Source organism: Petaurus breviceps, unplaced genomic scaffold, assembly GCF_028583685.1.
Source record: "Petaurus breviceps papuanus isolate PSGF00001 unplaced genomic scaffold, PetGlider_PUasm1.0 90451, whole genome shotgun sequence".
In the NCBI taxonomy this organism is placed as follows: domain Eukaryota; kingdom Metazoa; phylum Chordata; class Mammalia; order Diprotodontia; family Petauridae; genus Petaurus; species Petaurus breviceps.
Genome location: NW_027187258.1, coordinates 1,999,041 through 2,023,245, shown reverse-complemented (window position 1 = coordinate 2,023,245; position 24,205 = coordinate 1,999,041). Strand labels below are relative to the sequence as shown.

At 42.4% G+C, this 24,205-nt stretch overlaps 1 protein-coding gene across 2 annotated transcripts in view; it reads left to right on the top strand.

Annotated features, from left to right (window-relative positions):
• The window catches only part of KIF4A (kinesin family member 4A), a 69,643-nt gene that overhangs the window by 494 nt on the left and 44,944 nt on the right, over positions 1–24,205 (top strand). For both annotated transcript variants that reach the window (XM_069062440.1, XM_069062442.1), the window contains exons 2-10: positions 116–256; positions 344–461; positions 4,377–4,567; positions 6,097–6,189; positions 11,333–11,499; positions 11,843–11,937; positions 15,120–15,236; positions 15,807–15,982; positions 17,334–17,395. In XM_069062440.1, the coding sequence (XP_068918541.1) occupies positions 137–256; positions 344–461; positions 4,377–4,567; positions 6,097–6,189; positions 11,333–11,499; positions 11,843–11,937; positions 15,120–15,236; positions 15,807–15,982; positions 17,334–17,395 (1,139 nt within the window). In that variant the 5' untranslated portion in view covers positions 116–136. The remainder of the gene's footprint in view (positions 1–115; positions 257–343; positions 462–4,376; positions 4,568–6,096; positions 6,190–11,332; positions 11,500–11,842; positions 11,938–15,119; positions 15,237–15,806; positions 15,983–17,333; positions 17,396–24,205) is intronic.

The following is a 24,205-nucleotide window of genomic DNA, read 5'->3' as shown; positions in this document are numbered from 1 at the left end:
GGAGATTGGAGAGGTCGAGGCAATTGTGCGGGAAGCGAGGGGAGGAGATGGCGGCAGTTGTGAGGTGGTCCTCCAGGCAGGACCCCTCAACAGTCCTCCCTTTTCTTGCTGCCAGGATCAAAGCTCGAAGCCAGAAATGAAGGAAGAGGTGAAAGGCATCCCAGTCAAGGTGGCCCTGCGTTGCCGCCCACTTCTGCCCAAGGAGCTGGACGAAGGCTGCCATACCTGCCTTTCCTTTGTGCCTGGAGAGCCTCAGGTGAGGGGCACCGCCACCACTGACCTTGCCCAGTGAGTGGGGCTTGTCAGCACCCGGCTCACCTCTGCCCATTCTTTGCTCTTCTAGGTAGTCGTTGGCAGTGGGGACAAATGCTTCACCTACGACTTTGTGTTTGACCCATCAGTGGAGCAGGAAGAAGTCTTCAACACTGCAGTTGCTCCTCTCATAAAAGGCATCTTTCAAGGTGAGGGAGCACCCTGCAGTAGTGTTGGGGGATCCCTCTCCAGCCACGAGGGTGTCTCATCTGCTGGAGATGGCTTCCTCTTTAGACATACTTAGCCCTTGTGACTGCAAAGCCAGAGCTGTTGCTAAGGCTGTCGTCACCTGTTCCAAAAGCACAGGAGCAATATTCACATTGACTCCTGGCTTCTGTGCTGACGTTTGCTTATCTTGGAGGATGCCCTGATTTTAGTTGACAAGTTAGACATTTAGGGATTTAAAAAAGAAAAAGCAATCCATCCAAAACAAGATTTCTGAACCTTTTGGGGGCAGTCTGGTGAAGCCTATGGCCCCTTTCTCAGAATTGTATAATTAAATGGATAGAATGAAATACATAGAATTGCAAAGGAAATATTACATTGAAGTAAAGATGTAATTTTTTCCCATCCGAGTTCACGGAAGTGGAGGTGGGGAGAGAACAAACATTTATTAAGTTCCTACTAAGGGCCAGGCATTGCGCTAAGTGCTTCATAAAGATTATCCCATTTGATTATTACAACAACCCTGGGGGTAAATGCTATTATTATCCCCATTTTATAGTTCAGGAAACTGAGACAGACAGAGTTTAAATTATTTGCCTAGTGTCACACAGCTAGTAAATGTTTAAAAGGGGATTTGAATTCAGATCTTCCTGACTCTAGGCACAGGGCTCTATCCACCGTGCCACCTAGCCATTTCTGGTTAAGAGCATCTCATCTAAAAGGAGGAGAAATAAAAAAAAAATTTTTAATTGAAATGGCCTTAAAGATTGTTAAGCACAGCTTCATTACCAATACAGGAATTCTTAGTAAATAATTTTCCAAGCCCTGCTAAAACATTACCAGTTACAGGTAGCTCCCTGCATATCGGTGTAGGTGATTCTATTGTCGGACAGCTGGAGCAATCAGAAAGAAGGTTTCTGCACATTCATTATGTCCTTTGATCTAAAACTGTCAAGTCTAACCTTTTTCCCAAGAAGTCATCTTTCCAACTTTTGGACGCAGCAGCCATTTTCCCTCAAGGTTTCTTCTGCTAGAGACTAAACACACCCACTTGAGCTTTTTCTTGTGGGATAAAATTTCTGATGCCTCCCAAACTACCCTTACACTTGTAGCTCTGTGACCATGGCCAAATCCCTTAACCTTTCTGAGCCTCACAGGTTGGTTTGGTTTTGTTTTAAGACTAGAAGTTACAGGCAGATTTTGTGGAAAATGACTTGTACAATCAGAGTGACAACTTAAGGGAGAGGTTCCTTAGAGAGCATCCCTACCTTCATGGAAGAGGAGCTAGGGGCCTAGAGTCCAATATGCAGTGAATCTCAAAGCTGTATTTGAACCCAGGCCTTCTGACTATCAGGATTCTAGATTATGATCAGATGTGCTAATTAAGTTTGCAGTTCTATATACTTGAAACATGACTAGCCTATGATGTTGATTAAAGCAAGAGTCAGTAACATTATCCCCTTTCATCTCCTTTCTGTTGTAACACTGGGAACAGCTGAGATTGTGCTTTTCTCCAGAGCCAAGGCTCTCAAGCTGCTCATGGTCTGTAGGTCCTTGTGCCTGAGTCTTGTCCTAATGGTACCATGGATGCTCTTTCTAGGGGTTAACAGTGCCTTAGGTATGATGTCCATTATGCAAAAGATTAAACATTTTTACGTGGAAGATAAACTTTGTGTTCACTAGAAAAGGGTTTGGCTGTATCTTTTTTTTTAATGAAGAGAATGTGGTTGTCTTAAATTTTTTCCTAAACTATAAAATGTTGAACTACAGAACACCCAAAGATGTTAATTATGATTGTGCATTTCGAGCTCCCTTCACTGACAGCCTTTCAATTGCTAACAGCCAGAAAATCAGGAAGTAAACCAAAACAAGCTTTCGGGCTACTGAAAGAAATGTTCCAAAATCAGCCCCATGCTCACAGGAGAGGCTAACTTAGACAATTCATGTCTCCCCCATCCCCCCCTCCCCCAAGAAGAGCATCAGAATAACAGACCACAGGAACTGGAACGGACAGCAGGCAGCCATACTGCTGGCAGGCAGCGGCAGGGACGCCCTGCCAGCAGCAAAGGTCCGGAGCGTTGACTGGGCCCTTGCAGTTTCATGTCTGGCATGTGTTAGTACAGCTGATATTGCAGAACAATAGCTCATATGACCCTTGGTATTCCAAAACAAACTAAGTTATGTTCTTTGTACAAACTGGCAGCACGGTGGCCCAGCTATTAGGGCACTGGGCCTGGAATCAGCAAGTTTCAATCCAGCCTCAGCACTTCTTAGCTGTGTGAGGCTGGGCAAGTCACTTTCTCCCGTTTGCCTCAGTTTCTTCATCTGTAAAGCGAGCTGGAGAAGGAAAATAATGGGGATGATAAGCGAACCCTCCAGCATCTTTGCTCCAAAAATCCCACCTGGGGTCACAGAGTGGAACATGGCTGAACCAACTGATCAACAGCAAAAATGTTAGCTGGTAGAAAGCTTCCTTGTGTGAAGTGTCGCCTTTTCCATTGATGCTCTCTGAACGAGTTGCTGCTCTAGTGACCTGCAGAGAGTTTCCAAGGAGAGGGAATGGTGACCACCAGATAAGATAGCCAAGCTTTTCCTCAACGAGCAGTTATTAAGTACTTGCTGTATGCAAAGTTTGTTCTTTTTTGGTTTTAGAATGGCTGATCAATGAGTGACGTTTAGAGAGAGCAGGCCATTTACAGATGGGGAAACTGACGCCCACGAAGGCTTTAAAGGCTTGACCATCAGCATGGAGTTAGTTAATGGGAGAGCTGAGACCAGTTCAGAATTGGAAGGGACCTCGGAGGCCATCTGTTCTAGCCTAAACCTGACGAAAACAGTCCATCTCACGTCACCTATGCTCAGAGACCTCCAGGGGGAGGGGAGATGTTGTCCCTTGGGGCAGCCTACTCTTTGGCATAACTCTCATGAAGATTGGATGAGATAAGGCACTTAAATGGTGGCCATTATGATGGGGTTTGGTTCGAACTCCTATCTGATAGTACCACTGTCTAACACACAACTGTCCATATTTTCCTAGGGAATAGAAGGAAAATTTGTCAAATGCTTTCCTAAATCCTGGCATTCCCAAAATGAGGACATTAGCCTGGCATCTCTCCAGAGACATTGCAACTCCCTGTGTGCTTTTAGGAGGGCATCTAGGTCTGGTGGCTTAACCTCAAGAGTAGCTACTCGCTCTTATCTGTTCAGCTAGTATCTTCTATATTTTGTATGAAGCCTGAAGGTTTGCAAAACTTTTTCGTCACAACTAGTTTCTTTTCAGTTGAAAAAAAAATCATAGAAGAAAAATGTGGCCTTATTGAAGTTGCAGCTAATGACAGAGGTGGGCCTTGAACCCAGCCCTTCTGACTGCTTCCAAATCTGATTGTAGCACAGGCTTGGTAACAGTAGTTACTCTGTTCAGAACAGTGAAAGAAAGCTGAGCTAGAAAGTCACAGTAACACCGGAGTCCAGGTGAGAGGAGGAAACTTGCTCATGCTGAAGGACTTTGCATCTGAATTGCCCTGGAGAGTTCTGACTGGTAGAAGTCAGTCAGTGCTTTGGCTTTTTGGGTCAGAGAACAGCATTCTAATATATGGGGATTCTGTTTAACTGATAGCAGGATATACCTGGAGGTGTGTTTTCAGCTAAGGGAATTAATAACACATTCATATGAGGCTTACTTCCTACTTTATGACTTTTGAAACTTAGAGTCTTTCTCCTCGACTCCAGGGTTTCCCCATCCAGGGGTAGAGGTGGTCTGGACGTTTCTGAACCTGCTTGATTTGAATTTAGCTGGCAGAGTGATGATGGAGTTACTGGGTTCTAGTTGAAATAGGCCAGGGTATTTTTGGAATGAGAAGATTCTGAAGAGCAGTGTGTGTGATCTCTGTTCTGCCTAGGCTATAATGCAACTGTTCTGGCCTATGGACAGACTGGCTCTGGAAAAACGTTTTCAATGGGAAGTGCATATACTGCAGCTCAAGAGCATGAACCAACAGTCGGGGTCATCCCTCGGGTAATACGACTACTTTTCACAGAAATGGACAAGAAGGTGGACTTTGAATTCAACCTGAAAGTGTCTTACTTGGAGGTAAGTGATATGTTTCCAAGTATTTGGAATTAAAAATAACTTCTGTTGAATTAAAGAGTGGACTTTGGGGTGGGGAACCTATGACCTAGAGGGCCACATGGAGCCTCAAAGCCGCAGTTTCTCTCCCCATAGAGTAGACTATGCTTTCCTCAGCCAAGTCATATTTAACTTAAAAGTGGTCGTGAGGATCAAATGGTAACATATACAAAGAACACTCTTTGTAAACCTTCGATTTAGTCCTATGTAAATCTCATTGCTACTCTTAGACTAGTGAGCAGGGGAGGTAAACCAAGGCAAGCAGTAATAATGGCTGTATGTATGTGGTTGGGAGGCAGTATAGTATAATGGAAAGAACACTCACTGCCTCTGGAGTTACAGAACCTGAGTTCAAATCTTATTTCTGAAGCTTATTGTCTCTATGACCATGGACAAGTCACCTGCCCTCCCTGGGTCTTAGTTTCCTCGTCAGTTAATTGAGATGGCCTTTAAGTTCTCTTTCAGCTCTAGATCTGTGAGCCAATGTGTAAGTGCAAATAGATGGAGAAGTCAATAACCTGACAACTTGAACATTTGTATTTAGGAACCATTGGTACACGCCAAAAAATTTGCTAACCATTTGCATAGGAGAGGAAAGCAGTTGTAGATGGCATCATATCATCAAAGAGTAGGAGTTAGGTTTCTGAATCAGACTTTTAAAAGATCGAACATGACCAAATATGTGATTGTTGTTGTGGGGTCAGGGGAAGCCATGGGGACAAAAGTTTGAAAGAGGGATTTTTAACCTTTTTGTGTGTCACAGACCCCTTTGACAGTCTGGTGAAAGCCATGGACCTCTTCTCAGATAAATGTTTTTAAATGAGTAAAATACATAATGATTACAAAGGAAGCCAACTATATTTAAATACAGTTATCACAGTATTAAAAAAAAAAAGTTTATAGGTCCCAAATCAAGAACAGTTTAAGGCAGAGGGCTTAAACTTGTTTAAAATCTTACTGCCTTGGGGCAGCTAGGTGGTGCAGTGAATAGAGCACCCATCCTGGAGTCAGGAGGACCTGAGTTCAAATCCGGCCTCAGACACTTAACACTTACTAGCCCAGTGACCTTGGACAAGTCACTTAACCCCAACTGCCCTCCAAAAAGCAAAAAAAAAAAAAATTAGAAATTATCCTTTAGTATAAAAATTAAGTTGCTGGAATGTAATCTTTGGATTTAAGGCTATTATTTTGGGAACTGGATCTCCCTATCTGACGCAGACTGGAAGTATATTGACCAAATGTCACCACTGATCACCGTGGGATCTTTGACCTGCTCTGTTTCTAACTCTCCTTAGACAGCTTTATTCCTCACCCCACCCCATCCTTGCTATCCTGCTGCTGGGCCTTCTGCAGTCACCTTAGCAAACTGCATCTCTGAGTTCCTGCTCTACCAGCCTCAGGCTTCCTCTGCAGTAGGGATCACTTTCACCACTGCCCATGCCCAGCAGAAAGAGGTGACTGATGTTTTTCTTTTGTCGTCTTGTTTTTAACAGATCTACAATGAGGAGATTCTAGACCTGCTATGCCCATCTCGAGAGAAATCCTCACAAATAAATATACGGGAAGATCCTAAGGAAGGCATAAAGGTGAATTGCTTTCTTTTTGTGACAGATATTGGCAGTGCTGCCAGTAAGGTTCAGTTCAAACAGTTATACGCGCCTACTGTGTGTAAGGTACTGTACTGAGTGCTGGGGATACAGAGATAAAAATGAAACTGTCCCTGCCCTTAAGGAACTTCCATAAATGACTGAACATCATACCTCAAGATTTTTGTAGCCCCCATTTCCTCTGAAGCCAGGGTATGCTAAATATGTTCCTGGATGGACACTTTTGGGTATAGAGGCAGGGAGGAGAGAACACCACGTTCAGTTCTCTTAAGGATTCCCGTTGCTATTTTTATATTTTATATCTTTATGCTGATAGCAGAATATTTACTGAGGGCTTGTTTAGAACACAGAAGCTTAGGGAGATTAACTTGCTTAGGGAATACAGGAGTATAAGTCATATTTCTTACCCTCAGGTAGTTTAGAGTGTATTTGGAGAGGCAAGACAGACATGGAACACTTTAGATCACTGCGTTTTATTTAGTGTTATATAGCAATAAATACTCAAAAGGGGTCAGTAAAGGTTAGAGCAGCCAAGAAAAGCCTTATGGAAGGGGCATAACTTGAATTAGGCCTTTAAAAGATTATAGTTTGTAGAAGAGGTCCTTCTAGGCAAAGAGAATGGGAAGTATTTATTGCGTGTCTACTCTATACAAGTACTGTATTGCCTCATCGTGGCATGGAGGTGAGACCCTGGATCCTCAAAGGCTGTGCCAGTGGAGCAAGACTGACATTTTCTGCCAAGCTGAAAACGCTTTGAGGATGGCCCCTGTGACAGGCTGTACCTCCTATCTTTAGAGCAGCCCAGTTAGGCATGGAAAGACTCATCACCAGCAGGTTGGCCACTAGGCGATGATTTTATTTGGCCATGGCAATCTACAAAACAGATGAAGCTACGTTTGTATGAGACCCCTCTCCTGCAGTGATGGGGGTAGAGGGTGCTAAGAATCCCTGGTTTAGATTTTATATAAGCCATTAATTACTTGTTTTGCTACTCTAACCATGAACTCTTTGTCCAACAACCCATGTGTTGAAATGCTCCTCGAGGAATGGAATTGTGTCAACATTGACATTCTTGCTGTAAATGAAACCAGAAGACTTAAAGAAATGCATTCTAAATGGAAAGACCATTTGAGTTCTCCTTGAAGAAGCAAATAAAGGAATTGGTGGAGTTGGTTTTATTGTGTCCCCAAAGTTTACCAGAAAAAAATACTCATTTTGTGGAATATTTGCTAATTTCACTTTGCATTATTCATAACCAGTATAAGCAGAAAGACCAACATAAAGGTAATTGGGGGCAGCTAGGTGGCACAGTGAATAGAGTGCCAGCCCTGCAATCAGGAGGACCTGAGTTCAATCTGGCCTCAGACACTTGACACACTTCATAGCTATGTGGATTTGGGCGAGTCATTTAACCCCAATTGCCCTCCAAAAAAACCAGACCATAAAGGTAATTGCAGCTTATGTGCCAAGATCTGTCTTAGAGAATGAAGTACAGAGATTCTATGAAGGGCTTGACAAGATCCTCCAAACCAAGTTTAAACATAAATCAGAAAATACTGGATATAGGAGAAGCATCTCCAAAAAAAGAAAGTCAACTTTGTACCACATAACAAAGGACTAGTCACTTATTTGGGAATCATTTCAAAATCAGCTATTTGTGTAGTTAGACCTTGGGCTAGTTAAAACAAAGGTCCAAATCAGCACCGAGTTAGAAGGGATAAAGATAAGAAAATACTAACATGTCATTATAATAGCTCCTGATCTGTTTAAATGAGCTGACACTGAGCAGTGTGAAATGGATAAAAGTATTTTTTTCATAGGGAATTTTAACCAAGATAAACAGTTTTGATAAGGAGGGAGTCAAAAGGACCTATAACTTTAGCCAGCAAAACAATTTTTTTCTACTTCTATCAAGTTCATCATAGTTGAGGACAACATCTGTTTCAAGTACCAGCTTACTCTAAAACCCTTTAGAGAAAGATAACAGATGATCACAAACAGTGTTTCACAAAATAGTGTAAAGAAGTTGGGGAAATGAGTTTGCAGAAAGTTTGGCATGAGACTCAGCTAAACCAAACCATACTGTGAGAATTTATAAGTGAAAATGGAAAGACAACAAAGTGGAACAGATTTGGTGTACCAATTGAATATCATCGCTGGCAGTGGAACCACCATTTTGGACACCAAAACATCGGTAGTTGTTGGGCTACATGACAAGCTGACAAGGACTTTTAAGAAAATGAAGCTTAGGGGCAGCCAGGTGGCGCAGTGAGTAAGAGTGCTGGCCCCCGGCATCAGATACTTAACACCCACACAAAAAATAAATGGCCGTGTAATCTTGAGCAAGTTACTTAACCCCAGTTGCTTAAAAAAAAAAAAAAATGAAGCTTAATAGAACTGCTGCACCTGACTGGGCATAAAGAAAAAATGGAGAACTCATTCTATTTATTGCCCAAAAAGAGTGACTGAGGCAACTAAGCTATTGACCTCTGTATTATGTGCTTCTTTCTCATCTCTGTAAAATCACACTCAACAGGGACATTTTGATGAAAAATAGGAGAAGGGAACAGAGTGAAAACTGTGGAGAATACAGTATCCTGTTGCTGTGTGTTCTTTGACACTTTCCACTATGTACCATGTGGCTAGTGTGTATTGCAAGCTCCCGTGATAACGCTGCTGATCCTCATTCTCAAGTAAGGTGGACAGCTGGAAAACCTCCTCCTTTCACAGGAGTCGAGTCCAAGCGAAAGAAGAATTGCCTATAGTCGGCAAGATCTTCTAGGAGTTCCTCTCTGCTGGTATCAAGCCTTAGAATACCACACGACTCCCTTAGGAGATTGGCCTGTTAATTAGTAATTCATGCACATTGCTCAGCTATGCATTTGGCTTAGTCCATCAGTGGAAACACCTTGAAGAGGCCCTGCAAGCTCAGAATGAGCAGGGCCTAGAATTGAATAGGAGGAAAAGAGTGAGCTGAATTACATTTGAGAAATCACAGTTCTTTCACTGAAACTTAGTTGCTGCTTGACATGCAAGACTGTCTTTTCAACACCAGTGTTTTCCTATCAACACTATGTGGTTAGAGAATCGTGGATCCTCACAATCTCTGAAGAATCCAAATTGAAGCTGTCCCAAGGGACAATGGAGAAATACCTCATGGGCATAAATAGACTGTCATATTCCCAAAGGTGACTTACAACTAAGAAGTTGGCACGAGAGACATAACCAAAACTGTGTATGTTCAGAAGAGGGGTTGGGCCAGTCATGCAATGAGAACAGGAGATAACGTAACACCCTTAGTGTTAAAGACCCTGAGGAAGCCCTCCAGCAGGCTGATTTGTGAGAAGACATGGACAAGAATGACACAGGATGAGAAGGCATGGATGGGTTATGATCTCCACATAGCTGAGATCACTGATCCATCGAAGCATCAAAGTATATATAAAAGGTACTGTGCCAAAACACCCTGGGGTAAGGATGGGGACGGCAGCAAAGAAGTAAGGATCAAACATCGGCCCTGCACCCAAGAACTGCGTGACTGAGGCAATAACCTCAGTAACTGGAGTCTAAGAAAGGAGTGTATGCCAAGAAGTACGGGGTATTGAATCCCTGCTCCTGGCATTTCTCCCTTATTGGATTTCTGAAAAATGAGGGAGTTGTAGCCAGCAGCGCCAGGTCGGATGTGTGAGTGAGAGTTACTCTGGAAAGACTATGGAAGACGTAAGGAAACTTGGGGGGTCTTTTCATCCCTCACCCCCAATCACTTTTATTGGCTAGAAATGTGCTTAGATGTTTTTCCCACTGAATTAGACAGGACCCCAGAATCACATACTCCACCTTGTATCTGAACAAGAATCCCTTCTGTGATCTGCCTCAGTCAGGCCTCACTTTGCCTCTCTACCCACAAGCAGAACAAGTCTTACCCCACATGACAACACTTCAAAGACAGACATTAGCCCCTCACCCCACCAAGGGCTTCTCCAGTTTCTTCAACTGAGTCCTCATATGGCATGATCTCTCAGTGTATTTCTTTTTTCCTAAGGACCTCCACAACCTTAGAACTCACAAGTATTTAGGCAAGGTTTGAAGGATTGGGTTTGGGTCAGATCAAGCATTGAGTCCCAATTCTAAGTACTCAGATAGTCAATCAACATTTTTTAACTGCCTGCTATGTTGCAGGCATTTGGTTAAATGCGCTGGGGATACAGAAAGAGGCAAAAGACAGTGCCTGCCCTCAAGGAGCATCCAGTCTAATGATAAGGGCCTTAAAGAAGGTCAAACCATGGGGCCTCTAGGTGGTGTGGTGAGTAGAATGCCGGCCCTGGAGTCAGAAGGACCTGAGTTTGGATCCGACCCCACACACTTAACACACACACACACACACAAACTAGCCGTGTGACCTTAGGCAAATTTATTAACACCAATTGCCCTCAAAAAAAAAGGTCAAACCCAGCTAGCACCAAGCCACTGAAGTAAAAGCATCCAGCAGGCCCTGAAGAGTAGGGCTAGAGAAAAAGAATTAGGAATGCTGATAGGATCAGACTTATAGAGTTGGAAGGAGCCTTCAATATAGTATAATTCAGTCCCTTCATTTGACAGATGAGAGAATCAAGGGCCAGAGAAAAGATTTACCCATGGTTGTACAACGAACTAGTAGTAGACCTTGGCCTAGAATCCAGGCGTCCTGCCTTCCTAGTCCTATTCCTACCATGGCATCCCATAGTAAAACTGAGGAGAAGACAAGGAAGGGCATGAGGCCAAGTAGAGAGAAGGTGGAAAAGAAACAATTGTGCTCCAGACTTTGTCTTGTGCTATTGGGTCCAGGGGAGCTCTCAGTCAAGACTCCCATCAAATTAGAGGTGATTTTGCAGCCCTGGGGCCTCTGGTGCAGATTAGAGACCGAAGTGCATCCTGCCACCAAGCCTTGTCTCTTAGACTGCCAGAGTCCAGAGCCATCGCTGACTTGTGAGATTGACGCTCCCGTCCTGAGCAGAGCTAGTCATTCAAAGTAGTCGGCATGACTTATACTGAAACATAAAGACAATACTTTCCCTCTAGCAGCCCTGTCTTTGGTCAGGCACTTGAGTTATCACAGGGAAATTTGCTCTTCTTTTTCAATTAGATCATAGGACTCACTGAAAAGACTGTTTCACTTGCTGTGGACACTGTATCCTGCTTGGAGCAGGGTAACAACGGCAGAACTGTGGCCTCCACAGCTATGAATTCCCAGTCATCCCGATCTCACGCCATCTTCACCATCTCCATAGAGCAGAAAAAGAAAAGCGACAAGTAAGTTTGTAATATTTCTAGTCCACATTTCTCATGTGTTAGACTGTACTGAATGGGGCGGCTAGGTGGCACAGTGAATAGAGCACTGGCCTTGGAGTCAGGAGGACCCGAATTCAAATCCAGCATCAGACACAACACCAAAATCTAGCCGTGTGACCTTGGGCAAGTCACTTAACCCCAATTGCCCTCAAAAAAAATAAACTCTACTGAAGCTGAAAGTGCTCAGGCTGAATTGGCACAGCACCTGGTCTGTTGATAAGATGACACAAGTTAGCTCTGATATTTGATTCTTTCTAGTAGACTTAAATGCTGGTTCCACACAGGCATCCTGTCTTTATCACAGGAATAGTAGCTTTCGATCCAAGTTACATCTCGTGGACCTGGCTGGTTCAGAAAGGCAGAAGAAGACAAAGGCTGAAGGAGACCGGCTAAAAGAAGGTAAAACATCTAACAGTTACTGTAAACAAAAGCCGTAGACCCTCACATCCATTTCATTTATACCCAAGTTAAACCTGAAAAACGTGGCAGGCGTAGGAAGCCAGGAGTAAATTGATGGCAGATGCTCGTTGACAGCAGAGGAGGGTGACCAAGGCTGCTTGAAGCACCTTACAGCAGGGGCCTGGGAAAAGATTGATTTGGGCCATTTGGGTAGCTATGTTTTAAACCAATATTTTTTTAAATTTAAATTTTGAATTTAAACACTAATTTCCATATACAGAATAGAACATAAAGAGAAGATTCTCTTTTCCCTGAATCCATTTCATAATGCTTTTTAAAAAATATAAATTCCATACTTTACTTTCATAACTTGTCTGAGTTTTTCAAACACTTGTCTGTGTTTCTTTCTGTTCTCTTCTGTGGTCCTCTTTTTGGAGGGGAGGGTACGATCAGTATTCCTGACCTCCTCCTAGGGCTTCACACCATCCCCACCCCCCAAGTCTTTGAGGTTCAAGGCCAGTACTAGATGCTAGGGGTCTTGGATCCCTGGGTTTTCCTGTCAGTCAGTAGCTACCTGTTGAGCACCCACTATGTGCCCAGCACTGAGCTAAGTGCTGAGAATACAAAAAGAGGCAAAAGACACTCCCTCCCCTCCTTCCCTCCCTAATGGAGAAGACAGCAATCAAACGAACACGTGCAGATGAGCTATATACAAGACAAGTAGGAAATTATTAAAGGAAGGAAGGCGCTAGCATTCTGAGGCGGTGATAAAGGCTTAAAAGGCAGCCAGTAGGTGGCCATGATTAGGCCCCAAGGGTGGGGCATAGCCAGAGAAAATGTGTGCACTCCCGAGATGAAGTGCATTGTGAGGTGTTTGAAGTAAGGTGGGAGAGGGCAAAAGGTAGCAGGGGCTACGTTACAAAGGGCTTAGAATGCCAAGAGGATTTTATATTTGATTCTGGAGCTGAGAGGCGGTTACCTGAGGTGACTGAAAAACACTTTGTAAGCTGCCTCGTGGGGGGTGGCACAGCCGCCAGGGGGCAGGTGAAGTAGTCCATGTCCGCCCTGGTGGCCGCTCCCTGGCTACAGCTTTACTGATTCTACAGACTATTCTCAGTACAGATTTGCACCACAGTTTTCTCCAAGGCGAGAATAACATTTTCTATTTTGTTTCCCGCAATCTTAGTGATATACACAAAACGCTGGCTGGATCTTTTGGGCCACGGTGTCACGATGGGTTGTTTGTTTGCCTGTCTCTCCTACTTATCTTTCTTAATTTCAGTTCAACAAACCTATATTAAGTGGTCATAATGTGGAACCAGAATATCTTTTTATTCTATACTTAATTAAATAAAATGATATATGGCCTCTTCTAAAACATTTAAAGTAAACATTTTTTATTTCTCCAAGGAAAAAAAAAACAGAACAAAACAAAAAACCTAAAATACCTGTATAGGCCTTGGTTTAATTTCTCTCTCTATACCCTCAAGTGAGCCACTGGGCCTCAATGGGAAGGAAGTTGTACGCCTTTGCTATAACTGACAAAGTTCCATGAAGTGCCATGGGTGACTCAGAAGGTGTGTGTGCTATTTTAGCCTGAAATGATGGAGGAGCAGTCATTTCTTGCGTGCCTATATTGGATCCGTTTTTCTTGAATAATAGTTGTTTGGGGGATATCGTAAACTAGTTTTGATCCAATTACCTTATGTCAGATATAAGACATGGGAAGAGGACTATGAATGTAAGTTGAAGCAGTTGAAGAAGGATTAATGATGGAAGTGAGCCCTGCCAGGTTCATAATGATGAGGGTTGGCTATTAGGTTCAGCAGGGACTCTGATCTTAAAATCTTAAGACCAGAGCCTGCGATTCAGTGTGGAAAGAATTCAACTCAAGCCTAATTAGAATCAGAGTTGTAAAAGTTTATTATATGCCTTACAGCGGGCAAAGATCCTTAGGGGACCTGCAACCTCAAAGGGGTAGAATTAAGATTTATATAGAATCATCCATAGTAGAACCCACAGTGTTTAAAGGGGCATGCAAGCTTTATGTAACTGCGCAGGCGTATTACCCATGATTTACTGCGAAAAAGCCCACGGGGGGGGGGTGTCTACCTGGAGGTGTGGTTTTAGGCTTGAAACATCACTAAGTCAGCTAGCGGTCAAGGGCTGACTGAGAAATGCCTAGTCTGCCACCGTGTCATGTTTGACAAGATGGATGTTGGGAACCAAGGCTAATGGAGACTCAGAGGATAATAGGCTAAGGAGTCAACCTAGAGATAGGGTCCTGAAGGATTCATTGAGGCAGCCAAGGAGTCAACCTAGAGATTGGGTACCAAAGGATTCATGGGGGCAGTGGGACACTATACAAGGGGAGATAATAGTTGCCTGAGCTGGAATGTTTATAGATACTTGTGTGAAGGATTCATAGGAATAGTTTGTTATTGTTCCAAGCTGAGATAGTTGTTGCTGGGCAGAGTTATTGCTCTGAAGCTAGGGGAGGGAGAAGGGGCAGGGTTAATGCTCTGAGACTGGGGAGGGAGGGGTGTGATTTTACAAACTGGTTTTACAAATTGATGTTACAAAGTGGTATTATAAATTGATGTTATAAACATAGATCCCAAGCACCCCATCAATAATAGAAGCAAATTGGATAGATAATGAGAAAACCATGAGCCGAGATAGTAAAAGAGGGATTTATAGCCTGTTCTCAAAGAACAGTGTACAGACCGACCCCACTGGAGCAGTGGGCACATGTACAGAGGAATGAGAAGGGCCATAATCTGGTGGCAGATCATGGAGAACTTTCAGAGATACTTAGAGGAATGTGGATGTGATGCAGCAGAAAATCAGTAGTTCTTGGAGGTTTATAAACAGAGGAATGGCCTCTGATTAGGAAGGACTCATGATATGGGCACTGGGAAAGAGATGGGAGCAGAGAAGTCAACTGAAAGGTCACTCTAATCTAGGCATGAGGCACTAAGGGCCTCTTGTTAGGGTAGTAGAAGTAATGGGAGATAAGGAACTGATCCATTTGGAAAGAAGAATCCATAGGACTTGGCCGACCAGATAGAAGGAATGGCTTGTGATTTTGTCGTGTTTCCAGTTTTTCCCATTTTGGGAAAAAGAATTCTAATGCACTCTATATCTACAGAATTTTGATTTTTCTCTTTCCTTGCTTGTAGGTATTAATATTAACAGAGGTCTCCTATGCCTGGGCAATGTAATTAGTGCGCTTGGGGACGACAAAAAGGGAGGCTTTATCCCCTACAGAGATTCCAAGTTAACCCGGCTGCTTCAAGGTAAGCCCTCACAACCTCAAAACGAAGGGACAATCTCAGGATAATTATTTGGGAATGGGAGAAACTGGGAACTGATAAAATTCAGACTTTGATTGGTGTGCAGTGTGGGTCTGTGACCAGGTAAAAGGTGGTAAGAATGGACAGTAGAAACACACCCAACAACACTTAACACAATTGTGACTTCAAAGAATGATTGGCAGTATTTGCTAGGTGGAGTGGGGAACCTGCGGCGTTCTAGATCCTAAAATGGGGCCTTTTGACGGAATTCAGATTTTAACAAAGGCTGCAGGTTCCCCACCCCTGTACTAGACTATTGGTGTTCACCAAGAGGGGGCCTCCTGAGAATGTCTAATGACCAAAGTGACATTAATATCATGAGACTAGGCCTTGGTGATTGCTCTGGAGAAGCAGCAGGAAGCCCTTTCTCAAGTAAAATGAGGGGACAAGTAGAGTAACTGAACCTTAGTACTTGACAGGTGATAGGAACACCGCATCTCTGCCATAGGCCTGGAGAGTGTCTGAGCCTCTGGATTTTCAGCATTTTCTGAACTTGGTTCTCTTCTCTTTCAGACTCACTAGGCGGTAATAGCCACACTCTCATGATCGCCTGTGTGAGTCCTGCAGACTCCAACCTAGAAGAAACAGTGAATACATTGCGCTATGCTGACAGGGCACGGAAAATCAAGAATAAACCCATTATCAACTTTGATCCCCAGATGGCTGAACTCAATCATCTGAAGCAGCAGGTACTAGCAGCGAATTGGAATTAGTGTCTTGGTTTGTCATTCTCTTGTTTGGCATCAGAAGAGATTCTTTCTAAGATGCATTAATGGACCCCTACTGGATTTCTCCTTTTTACCATCCACTCAAAATGACTCCAGCCAAAATACCAGGGAGCTCATCTACAGTGAGACATAGAGTTTCCGTGCCTGGTAGCAGAGATGCATATTTGCTTTTGGTTTAGCATGCAGTAGCCGTAGCATAGGTCACCTACCTGATGGGTATGTAATCATTTGACCCCTTCCAAGGATCTGTTACATAAACATAGACCTCAAATGTTAGAGCTGAAAGACACCGTGGAGGTAAGATAGTCCAACCTTCTCATTTTAGTGGAGGAAATGTATAAAAGCATACTCATCAACTCTTCCAACTTCCTACTTCCTGTCAGTTGAATCACCATTGTTCCAGACCTTCTCTTCCTTCATTCTCCAAAACCAAATCTTAGCTGCTTTTTTTTTCCTTCCAAATGACTCGTGCCTGTCCTTTCCTCTACATCCCTACTCTCCTGTTCTGCATCATCCACCATCCCCATGTTTCTGGATAAAAGCAGTCTCCTTCCAGGCAGAGACTGTCCCGAGTCTTTCCTTCTAGCTCCCTTCCTCAGATCCATTTTCCCTACATTCAGATCAGTCTTCCTAAAAGATGGAATCTTCTCTTCATTCTTATAGTCAGAAGCCTTCTGTGGTTCATATTTCCTACACATCAAGACTATACTCTTCTTCGAGGCTGTTGGGACCCTCCATAATGCAGTCTTCGTTCTCACTGTTTCCCCACCACAGACACCATGCTTCTGCCCAGCCAGTTGCTTCACTGTCCTGCCAGCGTATTTTCTTCATTGCTATCATTTCTTCCTACGTGGAATGATCTCTCATCTCTTCTTAGCTTCTTCTTCAAGACCCTGCTACCCTCCAGCCTCTTTAGCCCTCGACTTCACATCTGACCCCCAACTATCTTAATGCGTCTGCTCTTCAGGCAGGTTTGTTGGTCACGTCTCCAACCACCAATCTTGGATTTCTTACACACGCACAGTCTGGTACAATGCTCGGTGCATGATCAGTAAATGCATTGGGGCTGCTCCTCTGGGATCATGGCACTCATCATAATAGCAGTAGACAGTGGGACCCACTTCATGCTCCTCTGTTAACCATCTCCTCAGCATTCCCACTGCTGCTTTTTTGCCTTTGGTGCCCAAGGCTGCCTGCACTTTAACAGGAATTGGGGGAAATGAAAATGTTCCTCACCGTAGTCACTAATTGAACTCCCAAGGGATAAATAGCTTTTGACTGATTGGGTTATTGTTTTCTTTGATTCTCTCAGGTCCAGCAGTTGCAAGTGTTGCTGCTCCAAACCCACGGAGGGCCCCTGCCCGTGTCTATCAAGTAAGAGTCTTGGAATATCCTCACGGTGGCTTCTTCTCCACTTGTGGTTGGGGCTCCTGGCATCACTTAGCACAAGTACAACAATCTAGATTTGTCAGCTCTCTGGTATTTGGCAAGTTGTCTTTCTAATTCTCTTCCTTTAATGTGGACTGGGTGGCCCACCTATATTCAGACAGGATGTTCCATGGGAGAGAAAGGGTACATGCCAGGATTTGCTTTGCTCAAGTCCCTGCACTCTCAGTTTCATTTAAGTTTTGATTCCTTCTTTTGACTTTTCAGATTCATTCATTTCCAGATATACCCTCTACCCTGACCAATACAGGAAGCCTTATCTTGCAAGATATTTTTTTTAAGTTTGGCAAAACCAAGTGCATTTGACCTTTCAAAGGGAAGGGGGCAGCTCTACATTCACTTTAGTTGTAATTTATAGTATGGTCTTGGTCTATGTAGCTCCATATAATCTAAGCTGGGCATTCAAGATTCCAGCCTACCTCCAGAGTCCTCTGTGGCTTAGAGCTTTGGCCTATGGTAGGAACAGGATCTGGAAACTTAGTTTTAATCCAACATTGAAACCTACCCTATAGAAGCTCACTTTCAGATTTTACAGGGCTTATCCCTGTTTTGAAGAACTTTTAGTATTTGTTTTGTGAGTATTTAATCACTTATAGAGATAGATAGTAAGTTTGTTTTCTGTTTTTAATTCATACAAATACTCAGATGTCTAAAAAATCACTTATTGTATATGAAACTTCAACCATGATCTCATTTTCAAGGGAAAAAAAAGGAATGACATTCCAGTGAGGGAATTTGATGGAGAAAATGGAGAAGGGTATATGGGGTCAAGGGCACACGTAGAAGGGTTGGCCTGCAGCAAAGAAGGAGAAGGTAGGGGGATGCTGACAGGGAGCTTTGAGATGGGGACCAAAAGATGGAGCTTTCTATGAATGGCTTCCATTTTCTCAGTGGAACAAGGTGGGAAGTGTGAGAGGCTTGAGAAGAAAAGACAAGGTTCAGAAAAGTTTTTGTGGGGAGTGAGATGGGGAGTCAATTAGGTCAGAGTGAAAGGCTTGTTTTGCTGCAGTGAGGGCTCGATTGTAGTCATAACATAAATTTGTAGTACAAGATGATGGAGCAAGACCATAGTCTGGTCACAGGATTGTGAAAGCCAGCTGAACAACGAAAGTACTTCACGGGTCCCCTCATGATGAAGAAATGCCAGGTGGGACCCTCTGATTGGACTTCAGGGAAGATGGAAGCGAGGTTCCTAGGCTGGGCAGTCATGGATGGGACTCTGAAGTCTGGAGTGGGGAGATAGGCCTACAAATCCTCTTCCACCATACTGCTGTCCCATTTTCCCAAAGGTTTTTAGTAGATAATGAACCTTTTCTTCAGTGTTTTTTGTGATCTAAGATTTATAAGTCTGTTATATCCATTTTTCTTTATTACTGGGCTATCTGTTCCATCCATCTATTTCCCCCCTTTTCAAAACCAAATCCAGTACTAGATCATTGTAATAGCTATTGTTTTTTGCAGGGGTTGGAACCTGCAGCCTTGAGGCCACTTGTGACCCTCTAGGTCCTTGAGTGCACCCCTTTGAGTGAATCCAAGTGTTACCAAATAAATTCTAAGGGAATTTGTTCTGTGAAGTTTAGAGGTCCACATGAGGCCTCAAGTTCCCCACCCCTGCTTTATAGCATGAGAAGCAGGGTGAAGTCAACAAACATTTATTAAGTGCTTGCATATGCAAAAGCAATGCCTACCTTCGAGGATTTCACCATGTAGCAGGCATAGCACCAGGAAGATGTTGGTTCCAGAGGCTGGTGGCTTCTTTGAGTCTCGTTTTCCTTGTCTGTAAAGTGGATAGTGCCTAGAGTGACTTCTGCACAGGCTTGTGAGCTACAGAGAGCTAATGGTTCTGCTGCTTTCTGTCTTTAATTGCCAGATAAATGTACCCTATGAGAAGCTGAATTGTGGCAATCTCTTGGCCTTTATTTTTGTAATTTACCACTGTTCTTATTCATTTGTTCTTTCATATAGTTTGTTAAGCCTTCATAAGAACAGATAAGGCCACCATCATTAGTATTTTGAGGAGTGTTGCATGAAGCTTATAACTTTGGCTCAACCTAGCCCTGACATCCACTTACTTCCTTCTTTTTTTCCATTACCATCTTGGTTTATAGTTCTGTCTATCGAGGGCTTGTGTGTGTCTTGATAGGTTAATGCCTAAGTACTTTGTAAAATTTTTTCACCGTAAAGAGTGTGAGTTTTTTAAAGGTCCATGTGTTTTTCAGTACCTTTACATTTTTATTATTTTATCTTTTATTGTTGTTTTTTGTTTTATACCAGTCTTTTTGCCTTAATTGTCCGTTCCCCACTGAACCCCTTCCAAATCCTTTCCTTTAGAAAAGCACAGCAATGACATGTAGATGGTATAAATGCCAGTTCACGTCTGTGCTTCCTACTCCTCTGCTGAGAGAAGGTTTGTCCTTCTCAGCTCTCCAGGAGTGAGATTGTCCTTCTGGAACTCACCACAGGATCACTGTTTTCTAGTGTTATAGTCAGTCTCTATTTATTCACTGGGTTCTACTTTTTTTATGCCACATCACTCTATTTTTTCCCACGGTATTTAGGAGTGCTGATGATTTCTTGTAGCTTTATCTTGTATCTCATTACTTGCTAAAACTATTATCTCAATTTTTTCAAGTCAAGTCTCAGGTTTTTCTAAATAAGCCACTGCAGATAGGGCTGCTTTAACTAGTCCTTTGCCTATGCTTATTTTCTTAATTTATTTTTCTTGTCTTATTTCTCTAGGTAGCATTTTAAAAACTCTGCCAAATGGTAATGGTGAGAGTAGATAGCCCAGTTCCATCCCTTTTCTTATTGTAAAAATCCCTGTTTCTCTATTACATATAATGCGAGTTTGAGGTTTCAAATAACTTTTTATCATTAAGGAAAAATGAACTTTTTAAAATAATCGATGTTTTCACCACCACCAAGTCCTCCGCAGTCTTCCTATTGAAGTAAGCCAGGGTTCTCTAAGACTGTGCAGGTAGAGGACAGTCTATGGAAGAGCCTGGGACCAGTGGTGACAGCACCACCCATACGGTGTCTGAGGACTGTCCTGCCTCCAGGTCCTTTTGGCCACAGCTCACAAAGGCTCTTTGACTAGACTGATCGGGAAATTTCATATCCTTAGTGACACAGTATGTTAGATTGATTACTTTACCAATATTGAATCATCCTCATATTCTTGGCATAAATTTTACTTGATCATAGTAAAAAAATTTATATATTTCTATATTTTATCTAATCTTCTTTCTTTTTTATTTTTTAAATTAATTTTTTTCTCATTTAACAAGTATTTATTTTCTCCTACCCCCATTGAATCGAATATTCTTTCCATCTGCCTTCATTAATGGGAGGTAGCATGGCAGAATGAATGAAGAATCAGCTTTTAAGCCTTGAAAACCTGAGTTTGAGTTCTACCTTTAATATATACCTACTTTGTGATCCTAGGCAATTCACTTAAATTCTCTGTAATGTTAATGGGAGTTGAAGATCTTCCCAGCACAACTCCCATTAACATTACAGAGAATTTAAGATTCTGTGAAGATCTTCCCAGCACATGAATAGGCCTCTTGTGGAGCCTGTTAAAGGAAGCTTGAGTAGGGGAGGCTTGTTTTGTAGGAAGGCCTGCACCTTTTACTAATTTCTAATTAGGTACTGGGTCATGAGGGTTGTGATGCCCTCTGGCTTTGAGAAGTCTACATATACTCTGAGGTTAGCATTTTTCTTTGGGGCTCACTCACTGGACAAATGATCCTGTGATTTGGCCAGAGGAGACTTTGGGTAACCATTTAGGAGCACCCAACCCCTGATCTGTCTGTTGATTTGTGCTAATCTGTCAGACAGAAACCCCATCTCTTGGTTTGTGCTGTTTTCTCAGTAATTTCTGCTTACAGTTTCTGTTTGCATTTTCCCTGAAGTTCAGGGTGCTGACTTTTCTCCTGAAATAAGTTAATTAAATATATGTTTAATTAAAGTAAGATTGTTGACCCCTTTCACATTGTTTTCCTTGAGAAAAGCAAATCAAAGGACCTGTGCTGGCAGCCATCCTGGGCTGTTACAGCAACGGTCTAAGGAAAGAAGCTGCACAGTCGCTGATCTGTGCTAAGAGAGGGAACTTCTCCCCTGGAATCCCAGCTCTGGCGCAGAAATCCAGGAGCACCATTGGTTTCCTGTTCTTACTTTGCCTTATGGACCATAGAATAATAACAAGCATGTCAACAGCGCTATACAATGCCTTTTACCTTCCAGCCATTGTGCCTAAGCACTGTGCAAATATTGACTCATTTAATCCTCACAATAACCCAGAGAGATAGGTGTTCTTATTGTCCCCATTTTACAGCTGAGGAAACTGAGGCACAGGGAGATACAGTGACTTGGTCAGGATCACACAGCTAGTGAATGTTGGATGCCATATTGGAACTCAGATCTTCATTCTGCAGACCCAACCAGAGCTTTACCCACTGACCCTTAGAGCTGCCCTATTATTATTTATAAATGGTGTGTTTAATTTTTTTCTAAATTTATTTACAACTTGTATATTAGAATATGATCATTTAATGTTTGTGAGTTCTTTGTATTTTGGGGGAAGGGTATTCCTCACTTTTCCTGTTGAGTTTTCTCCATATAACTATTGAATACGATTTCTTCAGAACTCAATTCAAGTGTGGACCTTTCCTTTATGTATTCTTAATGCCTTGTGTTGTGTACATGAGGCGCTGAAATCTCCCACCATTATTGATTTTACGTGTAGCTCCTGTGTTATTTGGGATCTGTGGTTGATAATGGTATCCTTTCATCATGATACTTCTTTATTTCTTCCTCTGGTGATTACAGATGATGCAGCAACTAGGTGATCACGCATATAAGGAACCCACTGATTTTTTTTTTGGTGCTTATTTTGATATATTTCAGGCTCTTCTTGTTTTTATATACCCAAAGCTGCCTTAAGGTTGCCTCATATCTATGAATTCTTATGTGACAATCTTTTATTTTAGAAAAGAATGTTTGGTTTTTCTGGGAAATTGATTTGTGTTTGAATTTCTTTCTCTGAGCTTTCTATCCACTTCTCTCATTTCCCGTTTTTATAGAAGAATCTTGTGCAATTCAAATCAATGGGGTTTTTACGTGACATGTTTTTCTTTTTCCTGACTTAAAAAAGTTCTCCTGAACTCTGACAATATGTCTGATTAAATTGAGTTTAGGGTTCACTCCTTTGGGCAGCCTGTAAATTCTGCTTTGCCAACTTGGACATTTTCTTACCTGATTACGTGAAGTACAGTAGCCAGCTGTGGAGGAAGCATGTGGCATTTCCTTGTGTCCCTATTGCTTAGTGCACAGTGCCGGGTATATGGCATAGGATGAGAGCTTCATAAATGCTTGTTTGATTTGCTTCACTGTTTTTATGAAGCCCAGGAATTATTATATTTTTCTGCTGCTTCTGCCTCATAAATCTATTATGACTTTTGTCTGTGTTGAGTCCAGAATGTTTCCCGTTGTAGAATTTCGTGGGTTCTGTTTTCTATGTTATCTATTGTTTCTACCTTCTACCTTCCAGTGAAATAATCTTTCTGTTTTTCAGTTGAGCCAGCTGCTTTGTTTCTCTTTTGCATGGCTATTTAGAAACTCCTTCATCATGTCTATGGATTCTAGTCTCACTCGATTCCTTATTTTTCTTTGGAGAGTTTCGTAGTTTTTCTTCTTTTTGTTGCTGAGGGATTTGTTTGAAGAAGATATTGAGGAGACAGGACCTTTCACTCCTCTCTCATCCCAGGAAGTCCTTGTCCATTTACTTTCTATCTTCTTCTTTTGTTCTTAGAGAAGGGTCCGCAAAGCTTTTATACGAAACTTGGTTGATATCTGCAGATGTTCACTTAAATTTAATTCCCAGCATAGACGATTGAAAAGAATATGAGTGAAGATGTCTTGCTTTCACCTTGCCCCTTTTTTTTGCCAAAGGACAGTTGACAAACCAGAGCCCCATGTTGCCTTGTTAACTGTGGTCTGCTTAGTTTAGACACATTTCCTTGTCCTCACAGCCTTCCATATGGCTGCCTCGACTCATAGTCATATCTGTTTATTTAAGACCCCTAATTCTTTACCACCAACTTTCTTCCCTTTGTGCTCTGAGGACTTTTATGTTCTATATTCTCTTTATTCCTATAGTACCTATCTCTTGTAGAGAAATTTGTCTTGAGCTAAAGAGGCAGTGTGATGTAGGGCAAAGAATACTGGTCTTGGGCAGAAGGCCTGGGTTTGAATCTTGATTTTGCCACTTACCAGCCAGGTTATCTTGGGAAAATCATTTTACAGACTTCCGTCCATACAGTGAGAGAATTGGCTTCGTTGCTTTCTAAGGTCACATACAACTTTCATACTCTATGATTCTAAAATGACTGATGTGCCCATAACTTGGCAAATTTTTGTTGGAAAAATGACCAGATGACTTGGATTTCCTAATTCCTCCTTTTTGAAAGATAAAATAATGGTATATTCAATGTTAGAACTGATCAGCTATTAATAAATGTAATGGGCCACTTTTTTGTAAAGATCATCAACTAGCAACAAAGGGAAAAACCTCGACTTCCCTTAGACTTGTGGCACTCTCTTGAAGAAGCCTTTGCATGCCTTTTCAGAATAATGTTTTTAGATGGATAAGAATCATGGACTTACAAAGGAAACCAATTATATCAAAACATAGTTGTGGAAGTGTTGAAAAAAACATTCACAGGCCCCAGGCTAAGA